This window comes from Piliocolobus tephrosceles, chromosome 16 (assembly GCF_002776525.5).
Source record: "Piliocolobus tephrosceles isolate RC106 chromosome 16, ASM277652v3, whole genome shotgun sequence".
Taxonomy (NCBI): domain Eukaryota; kingdom Metazoa; phylum Chordata; class Mammalia; order Primates; family Cercopithecidae; genus Piliocolobus; species Piliocolobus tephrosceles.
In genome coordinates, this window is record NC_045449.1 from 37,661,841 (window position 1) to 37,686,173 (window position 24,333).

At 41.2% G+C, this 24,333-nt stretch overlaps 1 protein-coding gene and 1 long non-coding RNA gene across 4 annotated transcripts in view; one reads left to right on the top strand and one right to left on the bottom strand.

The window, feature by feature from the left end:
• LOC111537607 overlaps positions 1-24,333 on the top strand; it is an 82,009-nt gene that overhangs the window by 10,469 nt on the left and 47,207 nt on the right. The window lies entirely within an intron of this gene.
• ANKFN1 (ankyrin repeat and fibronectin type III domain containing 1) overlaps positions 5,207-24,333 on the bottom strand; it is a 374,035-nt gene continuing 354,908 nt past the window's right edge. The window contains exons 20-21 of the mRNA XM_026456748.1: positions 22,954-23,170; positions 5,207-11,750 (exon numbers count right to left, since the gene is read on the bottom strand). Coding sequence (XP_026312533.1) covers positions 10,954-11,750; positions 22,954-23,170 — 1,014 coding nt within the window. The 3' untranslated portion in view covers positions 5,207-10,953. The remainder of the gene's footprint in view (positions 11,751-22,953; positions 23,171-24,333) is intronic.

The window sequence follows — 24,333 nt, forward strand, 5'->3', positions numbered from 1 at the left end:
GGGAACCTGTGCGCTTAGCTGATATACTGGGAACCTGTGCGCTTAGCCGATATACTGGGAACCTGTGTGCTTAGCTGATATACTGGTCGGAGATGTTGGACTTGAGTCCTACCTAGCCACCTGAAGCCCTCAAGAATTCCAAGATGTAACCTCAAGCGGCCAGCAGTTTCCTTCTGGGGAAGCCATGTTCATTGGTTAGAGAAAATGAAGTGTTTGTACTCATCTGAGTATTTCAGATAATCCGAGGGACGCCTTGTCCATCCCTCATGGGTAGGGCTGGCTGTTTACAGGCATGCTGAGTTTTTTTTTTTTTTTTCTTTCGCAATTAGAGTATAACGAATCTGCTAAGACCTTGTCCCACATAGCCCTGCCAGTTGGGTGTTTCAGGGTACATAAAATGAAGAAGTAGGAGTCCAGCGGCCTGCCCCGAGGTGAGAAAAGGGCATATCTGTCTGCGCCCTAGTAGCCGGCAGCTCTCTGTGTGCCGTGGCCTGTTCTGGGACTGCCAGCCGAAGGAGGCTTGGAATTGCTTAGACCTGCCTCTGTGCCTTTAGCCGTCCGGGTAAAAACATCACCTCTCTGGAGGCCTGTGCTGGAGCACAAACCCACGTATTGTCTGGCCCCTGGCAGGCTAGTCTGTGGAGGGGACACTCTAAGAGCTCTATTTTAATCTTTTGGAGCTGGGCCAGGGTAGGAATTCAGCTGCCAGCCCCAGGCTCCCCATCCCCCTGCTCTCACCCTGCCCCCCACCCCCTTCTCCTGGTTTCATTCGCTCTGACCTCCCATCATGAGAGGTGCTGGTGTTCTTTCTTTCTCCCTTTCTCTTTTTTCAACTACCAGGGCTCTTTCATTGATTTGACCTCCCAAAGTGAGGCAGACCAGGGCTCCTCAGTGGGCTACTCGGGGCTCAGGGCTGGCATGAGGCCAACCCTTGAATCCTGAGATTTACCTCCAGATGTGTGTGCCTCTGTGCTTGTATGGATGTGTGTATTTGTGTTGTGTGTGAGAGACCTGCGTGTATTTGTGTGTTTATGTGTGTTTTTTGTATCTCTGTGACTTTTCTTTCCATGTGAAGAAAATGTATGGATGGAAAAGTTGAGGAGAGGAGATTAGAGGCAAAGAAAAAGGGTGGCCTAAGTCCATAAACCTCCTCTTCTCCCTCTGCCATCAGTGCTTTCCCTGCCCGGAGTAGGATAATTTCAGCTGTCCCTCAACAGGGTCTTCTTATTCCCAAGTTTCTTGGGTCTGTTTTTCTGCGTAGGCCTGAGTCCTGCAGAGAGACCACATAGTAGAATGGGCATTGGACTCCTATATTAAACTTGAATTCCAGGCTTGGCTCTGCCACTTGCTGGTTGTGTGATGCTGAGCATGCAATTTTCCTTCCTTTGAGCCTCGGTTTCTCAGTCTGTAAAATGTGGATGATGATGCTACTGCTTTTCACAAGAAGTATAAGGTAGAAGATTAAATGGTACTCAAAAGACGACCCATAAATGTTAGCTCCTTTCCTGCTTACCTATTTCTCCCAGGATCAAGTCCTAAGGCAGCAGTTGGGCCTGGCTCCTGGTCCCAGGGAGGAAGCCCTCAGCTGGTAAGGAGGGGTCATGTTCTTCCTAAAAGGGTGGGAGGGGGAAGAGGGTGTGGTCTTTCTCTCCCACTGGGAATCTCCCATCTTCTCTCACCCCCATCCTTCTGGCCTCTGCCAATGATGTGCATTTTCCCCTCTGCACCGGCCTCCCAAACTGACTCATTACCTCGACAGGGTAGCAACTTCCAAAACAAAACTCTTTCAACCAAGGAAAATATAACTATGGAGAGGAAAACATTTCAATATCAGGCCTCCTGGGACCCAGGGAAATGTACTGAATGTTTGTCAGAGAATGATCATGTCCTGACTTCACAGACTCTGCTGAGGGCAGAGGGAGAACAATGCCTGACACTTGGATCGAGCCAAGCCAAAATGGCCCAAGCAAAGTCCAAGCTGGTGCTCAAGTTGGCCCAAACTTGGAAGAGTCAGATGTGTGTCCAACATTGGGCTGTTAAACCCACCCACTGTGGGCTGATAAACATCCTTCATAAGGTGGGGCCCAGTACCCTGTTCTACACCAGTCTCTCATCTTCCCCTTGACCCAAAAGGAGATGCCCAATTCAGGCTTGCTCTCTGGCAAAGGGCCAGCTTGCTTCATGCCTGGGTTCTGGGAAGTGGCTAATAGAGCACATTCCACACTTAATAATAGTGCCCCCTGGAGTTGTGCAATGCCTTGACCCTTTCTGGGACACTCCAGGGAAGTGATCTTACAGCAGTGATCAGGCAAGATCTAAGAGAACAGCTGGTGGGCGGTGCTGGTGTCAGATTCGATGCTGGGGAAGGTCCAAGGGATATTCCAGACCATATTCACTGTGATCCCAGTGGCTGGACAGCTAGGATAGGGGAACTGAAACAGGTGAAATTGTTTTCTGAGAGAGACGGGGGTCAGGTGAGGCAGAAGACTGACCTAAATCTTTCTGTAGTGAAAGATTTCTTGTGGGGCAGGGGAATATTGGGGACACCGAGCATGGATTTCTCACAGTTACTTTCTTTCTTTATAATAGATTCAATGTCATCTACATAGCTCCTGCAACCTATGCACACCCCAAAAAACAACAATAACACAAAATGCATCCCCAAAATAGAGACATTCTGAGAATCCCTTCTTATCTCTGATAGGTAGTCAATGTGTGTGTTTTAAATTCATGGAATTTCAAAGCTGAAAAAGAGCTTACACATTTTATAGACATCTTTATCTGTAAGTTCAGAGAGGAAAGACAAAAGACACACAAACTCTTCCGCATGAGGCCCAGGTTCTAGCTCAGAGTCAGGCCCTCTGTGACTGCAAGGAAAAGCATCTTGGTTGCAGTCACAGAGTGCCTGACTTTGCCTTGGGGGAAAGGGTTTGTGTGCTTTGTTGTCCCGTTTGGCTGCATTTGCCATTGTTATCTGTGTCTGTGTAAATGTCCCTTGCATGTCTGGCTGTGCAGGGTGTCTTCCACAGACACAGCTTCCAGTGGCCTTGTAAATTTTTTTTTCTTTTCTCAAAGGACCTAACTCAATGGCACTTGGCACTCTAGAAAGTCAGGAGTCCTGGGCCCTAGTTTTCACTCTACTGAGCCTCACTCTTCTTATTTGTAAAGCGGAGATATACGTTCTTGCCCTGCTAACCTCATAGGGCTACTTGTCAGGCTGAGAAAGGATGGTGCTTGTGAAAAGTATTTTCTAAACATATAGAAGATTGCAGTTATTAAAGCTTGATGAGGAAAATGGTATGTGCAAAAGCAGCCTTACTGGGCAGGAGGACGAGACTTTTGCAGGTTTTCTGGGTATGCAGTGGGTGCGGCTGGGCTGAGTGATCTGCATGTCAATCCAGTGGTACCCAATCACTGGGCAAGATATCATGACACTCAGAAAACTGCTGGCCATCTGGAGGTGCATCTTGCACCTCAAGAAAGGGCAGGTTTCTTCTCAGACCCTTGGCTTCCATCAGGTGGGCCAGGGCCAGATTGGACGGTACATTCCCACCCAATCAAGGTACTCTGGAGGTGATGTGTGGGGTAAGTGGTGGAAATTTTCAGGAAATCCTAAATAAATACTTTCAAGGTATCCTGAGGGGATAAATTGAGCTTCATCTGAGCCATTTTAGAGAGCTGCAGGCTGGTAGGCATGTGAAAAGGTCTTCATGTCCATTCTTTACAGATAAATTATGCAAGGTATGGGATTTAACCTGATTTTAAGTGCGCTCTGTACAATTTCTGGTGGTCATCGGTTTATCACTCATTTAACAAGATACTTATGTCAGGTGCTATAAAATGTGCTGGGGTGGGGTGATGGGTAACAAAGCAGCCAGTAGCTTTTCATTTAGAGCATCTGGTCTAGTCTAGTATGGAACTGGTGCCTGAATTCCTGTAGTCAGTATCTAACACTAGTACTTTCTTTGGCAAAATATCTTAATGCAACGTTTGATAGGACAGGCCATTAGAAGGGGCATCATGTAAAGATGGGAATGCCACATGCTACCTGAAGAGGAAATGCATTTGGATAGTCAAAAAATCATTGCAAAGATGTAACTTGCTTGACATTATAATATCGGTAAGATAATTTCCTTATGAATGTTTTTCTCCTGTCTAGGAGTCACTTTAAATTGATAAGAAATGCTTGGTTTAAACTTGCTTACTTCCCTAAAATGATTTCTTTTTATTATAGAGAAGAAGGAGTGATTTCTTGTTGGCAGATAGAAATACTGCATATTGCTTGGCGTAACTTAACAAAAAGGTTAGGCATTCCCTGAAGGCATACTTCTTACTTAGCAGGTTACATTTGAAAAGCCTCCTCTTACTCTTTACTTCATTCTGTCCCTACTCCAATGCCACCCCAAGAGTGCTCACAGAAGACAGGGGATATTAGAGAAGAATGTCATCTGTTTGGTTTGAAAAAGAGGGTAAACTTTTATTTAGAGAAAGAATTAGGAAAAGAAAGTAATGGTTTGCTTACAAAGATGACAATTTACAGAGGGAAAACAGCATATTTGGCCAGGACAACAAAACAGCCCTCTGAGACTGTCAAGAAAGCTGACCACAAACATGCCAATAAAGGGTTGAATTCGTCTGTGTGTAAAAGAATTCTGTAAAACAGCATAAGACAAATACATGGTCCAAAGCAGCACATTTCCCATCCTTGGGAATTCAGGGGAAACTTTGTACAGGTTCCTAGGGTGGAAGCAATCTCTTTGTAGTGTTCTCAAACACAGAAGAAATCTCAAATCTCAGCCAGTGGGAGTAGGGGTAGAAGGCGCTTCATGGGTGTGGAAATAGAAGGGTTGGAGAAATTGAGATGGGACAGCGCATGCAGCAATGCACCAAAGACATTTAAACATGCATGCAGTGGAGGAAGATGCGAGATTATGATGGCCAAGCTCCTGGGTGCAACTTGGTGAGAGTATTTGCTGTGACGATCTGCTGCTGTATTTTCAATACTTGGCAATAACCAATTATGAAAGAGAAATAACTTGAATGGTACTGATTAATCAAGAGCCAGCTGGTCAGACTTTGCTGATAATTGCCAAAGCAATGCCACAAATGATAATTCTTCCAAAGTTTCAGTGAGGAGATTTTAAAAGCTCAGGCGAAAAATCTGTGTCTTTCCTGAGACAAGGAAAAGCATTAGGTAAGCCAAGTATTAAGAATTCTATTTATTATTGAATCAACATTTTTCCACACTTAAGACAAATGGGCTTGGAAACTGTCCCTTGAACAGCAAAAAATCTAACGAACAATCAAAAATATTTTTTGACTTCATGCTTGACTTAGATTTCAACAATATTAGGAAAGACATAAAGTATAATTAATGCTTATGAAATAAAGTTATTCCCTCTGATAGCTTAGATTTCTTCTGTCAACAATTTTTCTTGAAAATACACTTAGGCAGGTAAGAAATTACCAAAAATACAGGCCATTAGAAAAATTACCTTAATTCTCATTAATCCCTGACCTCTTATAAATTGGTAGGTTGAGGAGGCATACATTTTACCAGTGCTGTTTTTGACTGAGGATACTGGACATTTACAATATACATTTAGATCTTTCAAATAGTTTTCAAATGTACATACAATAAAATATTTTTGTTTCAAGACTGGAAGTCACATTTAACACACCATACATGATCATGATTCATCTGCATATTTACAGAGGTTTAAAGCACACAAAATTGTGCAGATAGCGTACTGAAGTCTAAACTTTAACATACACTCAGTTGCATACACAGCAACAAGATACAATAAATTCTGAACAAATAACCAATAATCAGCCAGATTGCTATGTACACATTAGGAAGGAAGCAATTAAATACTGCCAAATAAGAATGTCACTTAAATTACTTTTTCTATGAAACATCTCTCTGACACCACCACACACACACGCACACACACATGCATACACTTTTTTAAAAAATCACAAACATCAAACTGATGCTTGTGGTCACATACATGGGATACCCCGAAACATCTGATTTTCACAAGGCAAGAGGCAACACAGCAACTCAGAGTGACTTACAATAATTTGCCAGAATTGGCTTTTGAAAATCAGTCACTGGAGGGTGATTACTGTGAAAGTATATTCAGACTTTCATGTCATGGACTGCAGGAAGAGGAGCAAAGAGCCTTAACTAATAGCTTCATAACCTTTGCCACTAAATTAAATATTGGCTTTTGCTAAAATAAAAAAAATGTATATATCTGTAGGAGAAAGACCCTATGATAATATTTAAAACAACAACAAATCTCCTACTTCCTTTATCACAATAGAATATTTTTCACAGCCCACCTATACAATTGTTAAACAAAACCAATCATCCTTTTGAGTAACCATTTTACAAAGTCATTATTAGTGGAAATAGAAGAAATAATTGAAAAAACAAATATAACTGCTGTGTGCAGATGCGGTGGAAAAAGCAGAGACCAGAAATATGGCAAAATCAGTGCTTCATAAACAGTCAATGGATTTTTCTAAAAATACTTTTTGCTAATGGCAAAGTTCAACACCTCAGAAAAAGTCTGTATTAAGATCTTAGAACAAGTTTCCAAGCGGTACAACATGGTTTCAAATACACTACCCTTGTTGTTTGTAAGGCCGCATTGAAGTTTAGCTTAACAGTCATAAGCCACGTGTTTGAACATCTTATGAGAGGTGACCAGCAAAGAAAACAGTTTTTTTTCCTTGCTCACCCTATTACCTATGAAGAGATACCATTGCTTTCCAAATAGCTATTTAAAAAATTTCCTTAAAGATATGACCTTGAAGAAAAAAGTCCAGGTTTGCTTCATTAAATCATCTGGAAAAATATTTAGACTTCATAAAGTGACCATGCAACAGTTTGAATTCTTAGAGAGTGTTCTTTGTTAATCTGTAGCTACTTTCTCTAATTGGTATGTGATAGCTTAATAAGCACATATACCAAGAGATGCACACTCTTTGCTGTAGCTCTGCTACATACAAAGTTGAGAGAGCTGTAGAAAAATGTTATCACCTTCCTAACGTGTACATTTTCAGAAGCCAGTGAATTCTGTGTCTTGTTGACATAACTAGGCAACTTAAATGCATTGCAGACATACCTAACTTAAGCTGTTAAGTTAGCTCTCCAAGAGAAAGTAAGTATATCTTGGTTGGAGGATGAAGAAACAGAGGAGACCAAGGAGGTATTTTCTGGGATGTCTCCTTGTCTAACAGAGTTATCTTCAAGGGAAGAGCTCCAAACTCACCAGGGCACACATTTGTGTGGCAGGATAACAATGAACGAGGGGCCAGTCCTCCTTTCCACTTGTCTGGCATGATCTCCTGGCTAGGACACGGTAGGTGTTTGCCAGGTGGCTCCTGGACAAGGTTTCTTTAAGGGAGTACAACAAGGCTTCAGTCATTGCTTTTCATAAAGTGCTTTGGGATCCTTCAGGAAAGAGGACTGGCGAAATATTATTACTAACTTGCTTCAATTTTCAAACCAAATGAATCAATTTTCTCCAGTGTAATTATTGCTTCGAACATTAGTGAATGTTCTTTAAAGGAAATGACTCTCATCTTTAAGTACCTACTTCTTAAAATACTCATTCCCTGGAGTGAATGTTTTTAATTACTGTCTCCCAGGCACCCTTGCCAATTAAGAGGATGTTTTAGCTTTGTTAAGTAGTTGCCAAACATATACATCCATGACTTGGATTTTCCAGATTGTACTCCCTCAAGAGTCTATACAGCGAGAAGAAATGAAAGATGTAGCCCAACATGCACTATGTCTGCCTGGCTGAGGAGACAGGCTCCTGCCTCTTCTAAGAGACTGTTGAGAAGATGTATGGTGAACATATGGTTACATTCTTAGATCAGATTGTGAGCTTCTTGTGGCCCAGGACTATGTTTTACACTTGATTCTTTGGATCTCGATGGGACTTAGAATCGAGATAAACATATGGGAGAACCTCAATCAAGGATTTTTGAGGATTTTCACAAATGACGAAAGCTGATCAAACATGTTAGAAAAACCCTGGAAAAGAAGACCTGGGACAGTTTCCTTCAGAGGCTCTCATATTGGATTAAAAACAAAAAAACAGTGAAAGACAAAAATCCATTGTATCCAAAATTAAACAAAACAAAAACAATAAAATAAAACAAAATATCCTCAGACATTGTAAAGTCTCTATACGTAGGAGATCGGCCAAATGAATAAAGGACTGTGAATTAGAGAACACAGTTGTCCCTCACAAGAATGGATTAATTTAAACTGGGCTCACAAAATATTGCAAAGTGGAGGTATGGGGAAACCTACCTGAATAATAGCTAATTATGGAAGCTATAAAATACCCACTTTTATTTAGGAATATTGCTAATAAAATACATTTTCAATTGATTTAAGTATGCCCATTAAAATGTAACATGCATTATTCTTTTTGTGGGCATGCCTTCTTTCCTCCCAGAAGATGAAAAAATAATCTTATGTCCCCAATATAAAATAGCAGGTTTAAAATTAATGCAATTTTGGTCCAGTATGCCAGAAGTTACCAACCAAATGAGGGGTCAGAAGGGTGGGTCAGTTTCTGCCTTTGCTGTTTGTTGAATGCCTCCCACCTGATTCAGTCACAAACTTCCTCCTATGCCATCAGAATGATCAGGATCAGGAAATTCCTTGGATTCTTAGTTCTTCACAATCCTAGAATATCATCTCACAAACTCATTGAACAGAACAATCCATTTTATAATTAGAAATAAGTAGAAACGGAGTGCAAATGACTTTGCCATTCTTGTTATTAACTAGGAGGCATAATTTGAAATGTTTTTCCCAAATTTACTTTTTAATTAATTAACTTAACTGAGATGTGTATTACATGAAGTTGGTATTCCCTGGCAACAAGCAGCTCTGTAATATTGGAAACTTGTTAGGTAAAGGCTGAATTTGAAATCAGAAGTAGGTGATGATCTACAAAATAGGGGGCACCCTGTAGACAACATCAAGAGTTAACTAGGTATGGACCAATTCCCAATGGGACAGTCTGGTATAAAGGGAATGATTCTAGTTCTAACCCTATCTCTGAGACTAAGCCAGCTCCATGACCTTGAGTAAGTCACTTAACGTCTCTGGGTCTTAATTGCCCTACCTGTAAACCCACGACTTAGATGAATTTTATGATCCCTTCTAGTTCTAACACTCTCCCTTTCCATGCACATAGAATTCACTTAGACAGAAGAAAACTGCATTTTAAAATCCTCCCAGGCATGAAAAGGGAGCTATAGTGATTCTGATCAAGATTCTTTGGGGGTTTCATTGAGTATAAAATCTCTTAAAAAAATAAAGTCTGAGCTCTGGGCTTTAGTTTTCTAATGACCATAGGCCATGGGCCAAATCTGTACCTTTGCAGCAGGGTAATTATTTATGTTTAAATCAAATGTTTTTAAAATGGAAGGGATCAGAATAACATTGTGAACAGGGGACTTTGTATGAACTCCCCTGAGGAGGAATGGTAGAACTCTGTGGACAAGGATAGGGCCATAAAGAGCAATATTTAACTGAAATGCCTTTGAAGTAGAAAAGGATCATTTAGAACATCAGTGAAGTGAATGGGTCTTGGCTCCAGGAGATGAAGAGACTCGTGCCTTTTCTGAATATGCAGTATGATTTGTCTAATTTGGATTCTTGTGAGAAATTCAGATAGGAGGTAATGAGACCAAAGCAAAATTTCCAGATGTTTTTTTAGCACATCCTTGGAATGAACTACTGGTAAGGGCTTCTGAGCATACTTTCTCTGATGCCAATTGGGCCAGATGATTTTGGGGCAAATTTGATGTAAGGAGAGGTAGGATGAAAGGGGAAGGCAGCCACCCTAGCCCTGGACAATCTGACTCTCGATTATGATGTAGGGTGAGTGGATATGCCTGTGGGATTGTGAGGAGCCCATTGCTGACTGGCCATATCTGCAGGGCACTTTATGGTTCAATGACAATTTCATCACCAAAGAATCTGGAGCTGATCCACTATGATTTTCAGAGACACAGCCCCCATGGACTTACATCGCTTAACTTAGAATTGTAAAGGAAATATATTTCTGCCCCTGTCTCTCTCCCTCCCCTGTCTTATCTGTAATTCAGGCTTTCACTTTGTTTAGCCATCTCCCTGACCCCTGTAACAATCTATGGTTCATTTTCATGCTTGGATGGGAGCTGAGTATACAGGAAGGGCTACTTTCTGTCCTATTCTGTCTTTGCAAGATAGAGCTGAAAGAGAAGAATTCTCTACTTTTGTTTCTGGTGGTCTCCACACACCACTATGCGAAGAAAAAAAGGCCTGTCAAGGCCTATTTAATCAGATAAGTACTGATGGATAAACTGGATAAGGTGAGCCCTGAGAACTCTGTACTTTGGAATGACCTAGTTTAGCTGACGGGGAACCAAGGTCAAGCCCACTTGACCCTGGTGCCCTGGAGACACAACCTGGTGTCTTTCCCTCAAACTCTTCTGAAGGTTTGGAATGGAGGGAGAAACGATGCTAATCTTATTTTCATTTATGGAACTTCTCATCATCAATCACAAACTCATGAAAGAGCCCTAAACCAGGGGTCAGATTACAGAACCAGCTGCAGAACAGAGGGTCTCTCTTTGGGATGGCCAACTTCAGTCATAGGTGCCACCAACAGGGTGGCACGTTTGAGTCATTGCATGTCATATTCCATGTTGACACAACAACTCCCCCATGCCCTTTCTAGGCTGAAGTGGGAATGGCACTGGCAACTCTGGCCTCCACCCCCGACTCTATCCACAAAAGGAGGACCCTGAACTTGTAACCTTTGGATTTATAACATTCAAAACTCTTGAAAATGAGTGGGGTCACAGTGGGGCAGGATGGGGGTAAGGGTGATGTAGTGATGGAGGGGTGGACAGCCGGGATAGGCCTCCCTAAAGCATGCTGCTGAGTATTTCTGACACTGGAGAGGCGGTGGGGCCCTCCTGGCTCATATCGGGGCCTGTGGGGCTGGGCAGGGTGCTGCGGCCTCCAGAGGGCGGGCTCAAGCTAGCCCATGGTTTTTCATCTTGGGACACCGGGGCTGTTGTGTAAGGCTCCACGTAGAGGCGGCGGACCAAAGGCCTCGCGTCCTGGAGATTGCTGTTCCGCTCCTCAGGAAGACTGGCAGCGTGGGCCAGAGTTAGGCCCCTGGGACCATCAAGGGCAGGGCCGGACTGCTTGGCCTCCTCGGGCTCCTGGGCCAGACCACAGGCCCGGGACAGGTGCTGTGTGTAAATGCCCTCAGAGAGCGATAGCGACTGGGTCTCGCTGTGCATTCGCAACCAGCGATGATGGCGGCTGAAGCCGCCATAGTGGGGGTGCTTGCCTGGCTTCCGTTTTCCCAGGAAGCCTAGTGGCGGCCGCGCACCTGACACAGTCTTGGCGTGGTTCTTGGGTGTGAACCCCGTGAGGGTCAGGCTATGGAGGAACTCAGCACATGAGCGATCAGGATTTGGGCCCTCGCCCTGGGGATCCTGGCCTGGCCCCAGTGGGGTTTTCACGTCGTGCACTTGTAGGACGTCGGGGGCGCTGCCGCTTAGGCCAATAAGGGTCTGCTGCGCAATGTCGTGCGATGACAGGTAGACCAGGTCCAGGTCTCGGGGGCTCAGGGCATCGCTGGAGTCATAGTCACTGTCGGTGGGGAGGAAGACTTCTGAGCAGCCTTCTTCATCAGAGCAGGGCTGTGAATCTGCGAAGCCAGAAACTGATGTTAGGAAAAATACAGTCTTAGCTGGAGCCCGCTTCACAGGCATAGGATCAGTGCATTTGACCCTGCACTTAGAAGGGTCCTGTGCTTCGTTTAATGCCCTGCTGTCACCTCCTGAAATGCTTACATATTTTGAACAAGGGGCCCCACAATTTTCATTTTGCACAGGGCCCCACAAGTTGTGTAGTGGGCTCTGGTCTTAGCGGGAGAAAAGGAAAGAGAGGAACTCTGACGGGTCCAGTCCAGACAGAAGTAGGGCAACCTTCCCTCATTCCCATCACACATGCTTTTATTATTAGCTGGGCAGCTGTGGACAGGGTGAAACAGGCTAGAAAGCTAAATGTTATTCATTTATTCATTCCCTATTATTTCAGAGGTGAGTTTTGCATTTGACAAAGTAGCAGGAATTTAAAAAGGCGAACGAAGAAGAGGAGATGCCAGTGGTGGCAGTAGGTAAACCTGGCTTCAAATCCTAGCTGCCGTCCACCTCCATATTCTGAAGGACTACCTTGCTCATTAAAAAATACAACAGTTAATTGAAGAAGAAGCCCACATTCTAACCCGGTTACAGTTAGTCTGCTGATGGTGGAAAATCAGACATGATTATCCTCGGAATATTGCAAAATTCATGGATAAAGTTTGATTTGTTTGGGAGTCAGTATCAAGGTTTCTTCTATTTTAGGGACTAGAACTAGACAGAATGCTTTTTTCCCTTACTAAAGGAGATGATGTGCATACTTGCTCTTAATTGGCAGGGCGCAAGATGTCAGTTTTGCCTTTTCACTCCTGGTTGTTACCCAATATCCATTATCCAGTATCCATTATTATTTGTTTAATTACAAAATCTTAATTTTAACTGGGACACCAATGCACTTATGTAAAAGACCACCTTTTTTCAGCTTCCCCTGCAGCTAAGCATGGCGATATAATTAAGTTCTGACCACCGAAATGGAAATGGAAGTATAGTATGAAACTTCTGGAAGGCTACATATAGGGACCTGGCTTAGCTGGGTCATTACATTCTTTCTCTTTCCTTCCAGTTTACCTGTAACTAGATGTGTTGGATGAGGTCATGGAGCAACCTTGGAGATAGAAGCCACATGCTAGGATGGTGGGGCTGAAAAATAGAGCTTGTTGCCCGAAGACCATTAAGTCCGCATATCAACCCTGACTTGTCTCCTTTTGAGCTTCTTTCACACAAGACAGAAAGTACCTTGTGTTTTTGACATTCTTATTTGGGTCTTCGGTAATATGAACCCAAACTTTATCTTAACTGTTAAAAACCTAAATATCCACCGAGAGGGGTATGGTTAAATAACTGTGGTGCATCTGTACTATGGAATGTTATCCAGCAGCTACAAAGGATGAGATCAATTTATATGTTCTTTAAATAATGGCTACCAATAAAAGGATTCCCTCTTCTGCCTTTTTGAGTTCTACTGATCTGTTCAAGGTTTTCCTCAAACAAAACTTCCATTAGGAAGCATCCCCCAACTGTTGGAGATATTTAATTACTCTTGGGGCAGAGATATTTAATTCATCCATTCATTCACAATGAAGATTCTATGTTACTCGAGATCTTGCTCTAATAGAAGCACTGTACTTGGTTCTTGAGTGGAAATAAAATTAATAAGAAATTATATCTGTCTCTAGGGAGTTTACTGTTTTAATGGATGTATAAAGAAAGTATGCATCTGTGAGACTGTGGCAGAACATAGGTTTTATAAGAGAAGTTCAGCAAATAAGTGCAGGTATGTAGGAAAGGGGGATTATATTTTATTGGGACAGGATTGATGAAATACTCTATCATTTATTTTTCTCCTTCCATTCATTCATCTCTATGTCTATATTAATTTATGTCTTCATCAACTTTTAAAAAATGACTGGAGGTAGATTTTAATAGCAAATATGCAAATGATAAAAGGATTAGAAACAAGAGAGGAAGAAGAAAGAGCACAAGTAGTCCTGTTTTGATATTATATGAGTTGTATAAAATGTTAAAATTGTTGGGGGCTGAGGGAAGGGTGCATGAGACTTCCTGTACATTTCTTTGTAATCTTTGGAGTCTATAATTATTTCAAAAAACATTTTTAAAAACAGCATTTAATTTTTAAAAAGGTAGGGTGGAACCAGAGGAGGGTACTGAATGCTTAGATAAGGAGTTTGTACCTTATTTTGTCATCAAAGAATCTTGAAGAATTGACAAGATGAGAGCTATGATTTAGGATAGCAACTAGGATGTAAGATCAACTTGCTGAGGAAGAGATAGCAGGGTGGCCAGCTGGGAAGCTGTGGTCCAAGCTATATTTTCCCTCCAAATGTTTATCTTGTTCAGGCTATGGGGCTAAGCAAGAGCTGTGGTTGTGTGGAAGAAAATTGAAGTCCAGGAAAGTCATTCATGGAGAGATGTTTACGGAACAGTTATTTTGTGCTAGACAGACATGGTTTCTGCTTTCAAATAGCTCAAAGAGATTGGATTAGACAGTAAGTCAGAAAACACATAAGATTAATTTTGGGTAGTGTGAGGTTCTGTGAAGACAATGAAAGTGGATTTTAACTAGAGAGTGACTTAGGTGGAAGATGCTTTTGACAAGGTGGCCAGGGGAGGAAACATCACTATACAAAGGGGAGTCTAGGTGAGAACTCAGTGATCAAAGGAACCGGCTATGTGAAAGTTTTAGGGACAAGTGTTCCAGATAACTGGGAGAAGTGAGTGTATGGCCCCAAAGTTATTAGTAGATATCAAACTGTGATTCCTAGGAAGACAGGAAATTAAATGAGTTAAATTTCAGCCTTGATTTGGGTTGGGTGGTAGAATGGATGGTAAGTTTAATTTGGGACAGGTTGAGCTGAGGGAAAGCCAAAACGTCAAGGAGGGGATGAACTGAGAGCATGTGGGGTAGCAAAGCTGAAGGAAGGTATTTGTGAGTGTAGAGAAGAAGAAACTATTGGAGAGAGAATGGTTGAATATATGAGTGGTGAGGTTGATGAGATAATAAAGAGGGGTGATCAATTGTGAGCACCAGTGCTGGCATTGGTGCTTAGTGAGAAAGAAGGAAGGATACATTGTCCTCAGAGGTAAGTGGTTAGGAAAGAAGAAATATATATTTCCAGGTTACAAGGAGAGAAATGTATAAAGGCCTGGGCTCAATAACTTTGATATTCTTTAAAAAGCCTTAGTACTTTTTCCAATCTTTAGTGGGAAAAATAGGACACTGCAAGTAACAGGATTTCAAAATTGTTGATTGTTTTTGATGATAGCAGGGGTAGGTGCCTTAGGAGTGAGGAAGAAGAGAAGATAATTGAGAATTTGAAATTGGGCTTGAAATAGGACCCATCCAAAGAATTCGTAATTGACTGTAGTTGAACATCCTTCTTCGTTTATCTGATCAGTGCGTTCAGCTGTGTGCATGTACTTGTGTGTATCCGCAATGGTAATAAACAATATCTGACGTTTACTTAGTACTTACTGTGAGCCAGCCATAATGCTAAGAGCTCTAAGTGCTTTATTTTGTTTAACACTTATAGCAATTCTCATTTTGCTGATGAGAATACTGAAGCTTAGGCTTATCAAATTTTCCAATTTGTATTCTTGATAAGTGGTAGAATAGGCAGCCAAATGTAAATCTGTCTCACTACAAAGACTTGCTATGCTGCCATCCACCTTAGCATTTCCATGACTCTGTGTGGAAACTTCCTGAGGAGTGGCACTTAGTTCATCTAATTCACTTTTTGTGGTACACAGAGTTAAATTACTTAAACTCTTAGGGCTTCTTGACATTGCTGCTACTAGAGAAACATACTAGATCTTGTATTAGTTTCCCGTGGCTGCTGGAACAAATTACCACATACTGCGTGGCTTAAAACAACAGAAATTTATTCTTTTACAGCTCTGGAAGGCAGAGTTTGAAATCAAGGTGTCAGCAAGGCCACATTCCCTCTGGAAGCTCTAGGGGGAGAATACTTTCTCTTGCCTCTTCCAGTTTCTGGTGGCTGTTAGCATTTCTTGTGAACATGCCACTGCTATCTCTGCTTCTGTCTTCTCATGGCCTCTCTTCTGTGTCTGTGCCTTCTTTTCTGTCTCTCATAAGGGAACTTTTCACTGGGTGTAGGATCCACCCATATAATCCAGGATGATCTCATCACAAGATCTTTAATTACATCTGCAATGACCCTTTTTAAAATAATGTCACATTCACAGGTTATGAGCGTTCAGGCATGGACATAGTTTTTGGGGGCCAGGATAGTAAAAATTACCAGAACTAGAAGTAACCACCGTAGTATGTGACACTTTCAGTCCATAGTTAAGCACTTTGCAAAATCTGTCTGTATTTTGATCTCCCAACACACGAATAGTGAGAAAGCATTGTTGGGAGGAAACTAAGGAGTATATGAAATGTGCCTTAAATGAGCTGACAGTCTAATATTTTAATGGAGTATCATATTTTAAGACCCAGTCTCTCAAGGACAGTCTGTATTGTTTTCCCCAGGTGGAGTTAACTGCTCAGTTCTTTTGCCTCTTAGAGCATTTTATTTATATCTCTGTAACTGCATTTACCAAGTTTTATTACAAATTATCCATTTTCCTATTTGTCTTCCTCATTGGACCATGAACTCTAGGGAGCATGCAGTATGTATGTCTTACTCATCTCTGCTTAGTAAATATTGAGTAAGTCAGTCAACAAAGGAATGGTCTAAGGAACAAATCAACCAAAGGGATGTGTAGAATCTTTTGTATTTCCCAGATCATATAGTCTGAACATGGATATATGAATGGACTATGAGGGCCTCCCAACTACACTGTGTCTTAAGCATCATTGTATTATTAACCTCTTGTGCTATAAATGGTACATAGAAGACTCTCAGTAAAGCATATTGAGTGGAATTGAAACTGAAACAAATATTGAAATCTGGGAGCATAACGAATAGTGATATTTGACTGTCTCTTAGAAATAATACTAAAAGCAAAGCATCCTGAAAGGATCTAATTTACTTAATCTACCATAGATTCCTGAAAACAATCACCCAGATAATTTTGCTTTATCTTTGCTGATATTTGACTGAAGAGCCAGTCCAAATATAGCAGAAAGAACAATTGTCTTAAAATTAGAGAAACCTGGACTGAAGTCCTGTCTTGCTACCTACTGCATATATGATCTTGAGCAAATCACTTAGCTTCTGTGAACTGGTACTATGAATAGGTACTATGAGGAGTAATTTAGTTTGTTAAAGATACTTTAAGTGGGCTAGGTACAGTGGCTTACACCTGTAATCCCAGCACTTTGGGATGCCGAGGCAAGTGGATCACTTGAGATCAGGAGTTCGAGACCAGCCTGGCCAACATGGTGCAACCCTGTGTTTACTAAAAAAAAAAAAAAAAAAAAAAAAAAAAAAAATCCAAAAATTAGCCAGGTGTGGTGGTGGGCATCTGTAATCCGAGCTACTCGGGAGGCTGAGCATGAGCATAAGAATCACTTGAACCTGGGAGCCAGAGTTTGCAGTGAGCCAAATTTGTGCCACTGCACCCCCGCCTGGGCAACAGAGTAAATCTCTGACTCAAAAAAAAAAAAAAAAAAAAAAAAAAAAAGATACTTTAAGTGCCTTAAAAACAGAAGATATTAATATTATTGAAATCCTCTTCACCCTAAATACAGAATAACATATTAATATCATTAAAATATAAACCAGTAATCAGATATATTTCAAGGTGAGAATGCTGTTGATAATAAAGGTGAATAATAATTTCTTGTATGGTATCTTCTGCTGGTGATGATCTAGTCCAGTAGATTTACTAACCTACATTTTAGAGTGAATTAGTGAATGATATAACTGATTTACTGTAGCTCCCAGAACATGAGAGATAGGAGATTTCGTTTCAGGAAAGATGGGGAGATGACATTTCAGGAAAGACTATTGACTCAAAGCTTCTCTTGATTTCAAGAGAAGACCTAGTTATAACCATAGTAACCTAGGAAGGAGGTGCAAAAGAGCTTGAATATTAAGTGGTAAATATTATCTCCTTGGTTCATGGACCCACACTTGGGAAACACTGCTGTAGTGGGAATCTAAATATTTGACTTGCATGGTGATTGTATTATTTATTAGAAGACTTAGTGGAACCTATTGCTTAGGGTGGGATACCCCTCCCAGAACAGTCTGGGAAAATCTCCAGGATGCCAGCCAGGGCACTGAGGAGAGTTTCCAAGGACTTAGGCCACTGCTGCTCCCTCCCTTCCTGGAAAAGAATGCAAAGTGCAGCTTCCATCCCCAGATTCAGGCCATATGCTCCATTAACCATTGTAGGCACCTTGCCCAGTTGTTATTTTAATAAACTTGCTTATGCTCCTCAATTTCCCTGAGAGGGCCCACTGGGCAGGCCAGGACTGGTAGAGCCTTGAATTTCCCCTCTGGTTGACCCAGGAGCTGTTTGATGAAAGTTCTGCTCATAGTATTAGTGCTGGCTTAGGAAGCTTGGCTTTCTTGCCATTGTAATGAGTGTTGTAACTCCTGGTTTCTGTGGGTCAGGCCAACAACAGCAGAGTAGAGTTGATGTGGATTTTGAGGGCGTTATGGGGAGATGACATTTCAGGAAAGAATAATTGACTTAAAGCTATTGCTTTTTTCTTAAAGGCAGGGGGCATGGCAGGACAGAAAGTAAAGAATAATAATCCATATTTGCCCCAAAATCTATCTTCACAGTTTTAATGTACTACTGTCTAAATATATATATATATATATAATATATATATATACACTTCTATATCTATATCTATATATCTCTCTCTCTATATATATATATAAAATTTGTGCTTCAGTGAATTTATTTCCACTGTGTCTGAGTAGTCTTTAAATAATTTATAAATGAAGACTTTTACTGAATCTTTCATCAGGCCTTGGGTAGAATCTCTGGGTTTTGTTCACCTTCTGATATCCCAAGAGAAATAATACCTTCAGATTCCTGTTGACTTTTTTTGAGCTATGTATTTTCTGCCATAGTGCTCTTAACATCATCTGGAAAAAGGTTACCAAGATTTACATTTGGAAGATCAGGATAACCTTCAAATGCATCTGAAGGAAACAACACCCCCCTCCCCTCTATTGCCTCACCCATGTGTCACTAGGAGAAACAGCAGTATTGGAAAAAAAAATTGCTGCTGCCTGTGACCACTATACCCACAGAAAAGGAGTGGGAGAGAAAATACCCATGTGATGGACCAAATAATTCCACCCCCTGCCTTGAGCTGCCTTTTCTAGGAGCCAGCTTTCCCCCTTGGGTCCTTGAGAGATGCTTAATTTTAATTGACTCACAAGAGTTCTACTTTGTGTTTTGAAAACCACACAGAAGTGGGAAGTAAGTGAAAGAGTTCCACTCTCCATCCCCTACTCCTAACAGATACACGCAAACAAATTCAAGATACTCAACAGCCTTAAAACAGAATCTTGGGCTGGCACCAGAGGCTAGGTTTGTGATAGGCTCTATATTTCTAGCAGGCTCTAGAAGTTAGTGAATCCTATACACACAGAATGGAATTGTGCTGCAAACTTTGCCCTGCGGGTAACCCAGCAGGTATGTTCCTCTAAACTGCATTTCCCCCCTTTCATGAATGGCTTTTGAACAATTCAAAGTGGTCACACTTGTGAGAAGGACAGAGAATGCAGTGACAGATTTCATTGCTCTCAAATGCTTCTGCTTTTGTGAGGGGTAGGACACTGAATGTTTCTCCCCAGCTTTCAACAGCACTTCCCCGTCACTGGGTTCCATTTCTCATTTGCAGCTTTCCACATCTTTGTGTTTCATAGCTCATGGAATCTTGGCTTCCAAGAAGTAAATGGACCCAAGAGAGAGTTATATTTTAAGAAACAGAATGATGATCACTCACATTTTAAGTTAATAATAAAATCTGAATGTAATTGGCCAGATCCTCTTAGCAGGGAGTGGTGCAACCCGTCCTCAGGCCAACGTGAGAGTTTGGCACTTCTGTGGCATAGAGAAGGCCACCCTCATACAGCCAGGGAGGAATCCACTAAGGACCCTGTGGCCAAGAGAAGATTAAACACTGGGAAGGTTCTGTGAGCTGAGAGGGCAGACAAGGGCTGCAAAGGTGGAAATAGAAATGAAGCGTTGTTTGTAGAGTTAAACAAACTGTAGGACATCATAGCATACATAGCTTCCCTGCCTTAAAAAAATGCCCTTTCAACCCTACACTTCTCTAGCTACTACCTTCCCTCCTTCTTCCCTTTTGTAGCCAAGATTTTAAAAGAATGAAAATTCCTGTCCTACTTCTTTACCTCTCATTTACTCCCTGATTTGCTTCTGTTCAGTTTCTATTTCTTTCCCTTCAAAAACTGCTCTCACTGATGACTTCCTTGTTGAGAAAAGCAAAACAACTGAAGCTTTTCAGTTTTTGAATTTAACCTTTCTCTGCACATTTTGATTCTGTGACACTACTCTCTTTTTTTTTTTAAATCTTTCTCTGGTTGTTCCTTCTTAGTCTAATATGTCTTGATGCTTCATTCCACAGGGATCCTTCCACAGTCTCCTCTTCTTGTTCTACCTCCTCTTTCTAGGGAATCCCAAGCATTTTCCTAGCTTCAAACGTCATTCACATGTTAATGATTCTTAAATCTATATTATTAGCCCAGTTTTCTTTCCTGAGTTCTAGACTCCATGCAGCTTGTTTTCTGCTGAATGTTTCTTTTTGTACGGAATGTTCCAAAGCCAACGCAAATTCAACATGCCCAACCACCCAAGCTTGTTTTTCCTTCTCTCTTACCTTTTTTTGGTAAGTGCCATCATGATACCACGAGGCACCCAAAGCCAGAAAACTTGGTGTCTCCTTCGTTAATAACTTTCTAAGTTGCCTCCTTGCTTCAATATTTTCCCCTTAGGGTCTCTTCGTACAGCAACCCGATTTGATTTTAAAGAGTAATTCAGATTATATCAATCCTTGTTTAAAAGTTTCCAATGGCTTTCCATCACAAGCAGGATACAATCCAGACTTTTTCTATGACCTACAGAACCCTGCCTACTCTGGCTTCTGGCTTCTGTCTTGCTCTCTACCCTATGTCTCACAATCCACCCTTTTGTTCACTGTGTGTCAAAGGTCTTGGCCTTCTTTCTATTCCTCACCTACCTCAGGGCCTTTTGCTGTTTTATTGTCTGGAATATTCCAACTCCAGATCTCTGCATTACTAGCTTCTTCTTCTGGGGTTGGTTCAAATGTCATCTTTCCAGATAGGTCTCTGCTGAGCATCATGCTAGTGAATTCAACACACTTCCTGCCTACTCCCACCCCTACTGCTGTTTTGTATTATATGCTGGAATTTTCACGACCTGAAATTATCCTTTTTGTTTATGTTTTCATTGTTTGTCCCTCTTTCTAGAATGTAAGTAAGCTCCACGGGAGCAAATACTTTGCTTTATTTATCACTGTATCCCTGTTACTTCGGAGAGAGCATGGCACGTAGAGGGTGACCAGTAAATAAATATATTTTTTTAAATAGAAAAGAATGAACAATGTTCTTAGATCCTGAGTTTCAGCCAAACTGCTTGCAATTCCCTAAACTACAAACAGTTGTATAATCTGCTTTCTCTGCCTATAATGCTCTTCTCTTTCCTGTTTTCCTGCACAACTCCTGCTTATCCTTCATACCAGATTCCGTCACCTCCTCCAGGAAGCTCTCTTTGATCATAGGAGTTTAATATTTAGTGCCTCTGATAAACTTCATAGCAGGTGTGCAATTATCAGGTAATTTTTTGTTAATATATCTGTTTCTCTTATCAGCCTAACTTCTGGCAGAGATATTTGATTTGTATCTCTAGCCAGGTGTCAGTCTATAAAAATGCACTCCAGAAACTCTACTTAAATATTTTGTTGAGTTATTTGGTAAGTCATAGACTCCTTTGGTAACGTAAATTAGCTGTCTCCTAAGTTCTTCCACTTGTCAAGTTTTGGCTTAACACATTGGAGTTTTTAAAATACAGGTGCAGACACAAACTTACTCAGAGAAAAGGCTCAGATTCCCAGTAAAGTTTTCTACAATAAAAATAACATTAAATATGATATTGACAATATATTGTCTATTATATGCCATGCATCTTTGATATAGATTACCTTATTCACCAGTAACTCTTCAAGGTATAGGTATTATTCTCATTTTACATACATGGAAACTGAGAGTCAGATGTAGTAATCTATTCAAACTCATACAGCTAGTAAAACAAACCTGGGATTTGAATCCAGGTCTCTGATTTCTAAGTGCAAGCTCTTTCTGTTACACCATGCCGCCCTCTACGGGACAAGTCCACAAATCAGGCCTATTTATTAAAAATATTATTATGAAGCTTGCAAAATTGGAGCTCTTACAAACTATTGAATCAAGAAAGATGATTTGAATTGCCATTACTTTAATTGACTAGAAAATGGCACTAGTCTAAGCATGGCTAGGCAAGAGCTTTTTATTGCCTTTACCTAGTATGCTTTCTCTCTACTTAAAAGCATAGAGGTATTTTGTAGAAATTTATATTAACCGGGTCAGGTTTTTGCTGTTACACTTAATACCCAAGGGTGGAGAGGTGCCTTGCTAGTTACCTTCTCCAACTTGTTTAAAGTTCATTATATCCATGATGAGGCCATGCTACTTACATGCACTCAGTTTCAGGATTCTAGTTTATCCAAGGTTTCTCTCTTTCCCACCTTGCACTCTAAAACATTGTGCTATGTGGATGGGAAGTTTTTCCCGAACTCTCACCCAGGTTGGGGCCTGCTTCCTGCCTCATTCTTGTCAGATGCTGTTTAATAGAGGTTGGGCCTGTTCTCCTTCCTTAGTTTGTCTTGCTCAGATTCCCTTGGCTTGTGTGGCCCTCACCTGGCATCACAGCGATCCCCATTCTGCACCTTTGAAGCCGTATCCCTGCTTTATATCCTTTTGCATCTTGTAAGTGTGAGCTAGAACTAGAATGAATCTTCCCTGCCCCCAAATGGCATTGGTCTTAGGTTACTGCTCTAGTTTCCTATTCCTCTACTGTTCCGATTTTGTTTCCTCTATGCTGTTAGACTCTGACCCCAAGCAGTGTTTTCAACCACTTTCTGGAACCAATACCTCAGCACAAAAGTCCTTATCAGTGGAGAGAGGACCAAAAGTCCAGGAACTAAACAACAGAACTTCAGATCTCATTGCTTACCACTCACTGCCTTTCTTCTGTGCATCTCTGGGGATGGGGGTGGGGATGGAAGACAGTCTATATGTGATGATGATGTAGAACTGATCTTCTTTAGGTTCTGCTCATCTGAGGGATCTATCAGCTTAGTGATGGGCAAGCCAGAAACTGGTTGCTTGTATCTTGCATACTGTAGAGCATCCATGATCCATCTCATTTCTCGCCAAACTTCATCTATTTGCTTTGGAATAAAATGGTAAAAGACAGTAAGTTATCAAGCAGTGATTAAAAAAGAATACCTTTCCCTGAGAGTCCAAGATGATCCGATCCATTTTCCACAATATTGGTTTTGAGCAAGAGTAAAATATTTTTAACACAGATTTGTTAAGCCAGAAAATACCTCTTTATTTTTGGTAATATTTTGTGTTTTGCATATTTTTACGAGAGGTTCTGTCATTTAGTGAAAATAGTGGAAGACTTGGATGCTAGCTGGGATATATCACTTATTAGCGATATACTACCTCGTAGCAAGTCACTTGACCTTTCTGAGCCTTAGTTGCTTTATTTGTAAAATGTGGCCAAAACATTTTTCCTTTACACCTCCCATGGTTGCTGGGCTGATTAGTTGAAGTGATGAATTTGAAAGTGCTTTGTGATGCCGCAGGGTACATTACTCACACATATAAAGGGTTATTATCTCTCAGATTCTAATTAAATATTCCTCATTAAGATATTGTGAAGGCATATGATAAAGCCTGAATTTCAGAATATCTTTTTTTTTATTATACTTTAAGTTCTAGGGTACATGTGCATAACGTGCAGGTTTGTTACATATGTATACATGTGCCATGTTGGTGTGCTGCACCCATCAACTCGTCAGCACCCATCAATTCATCATTTATATCAGGTATAACTCCCCAATGCAATCTCTCCCCCCTCCCCCCTCCCCATGATAGGCCCCATTGTGTGATGTTCCCCTTCCCGAGTCCAAGTGAGCTCATTGTTCAGTTCCCACCTATGAGTGAGAACATGCGGTGTTTGGTTTTCTCTTCTTGTGATAGTTTGCTAAGAATGATGGTTTCCAGCTGCATCCACGTCCCTACAAAGGACGCAAACTCATCCTTTTTTATGGCTGCATAGTATTCCATGGTGTATATGTGCCACATTTTCTTAATCCAGTCTGTCACTGATGGACATTTGGGTTGATTCCAAGTCTTTGCTATTGTGAATAGTGCTGCAATAAACATACGTGTGCATGTGTCTTTGTAGTAGCATAATTTATAATCCTTTGGGTATATACCCAGTAGTGGGATGGCTGGGTCGTATGGTACATCTAGTTCTAGATCCTTGAGGAATTGCCATACTGTTTTCCATAATGGTTGAACTAGTTTACAATCCCACCAA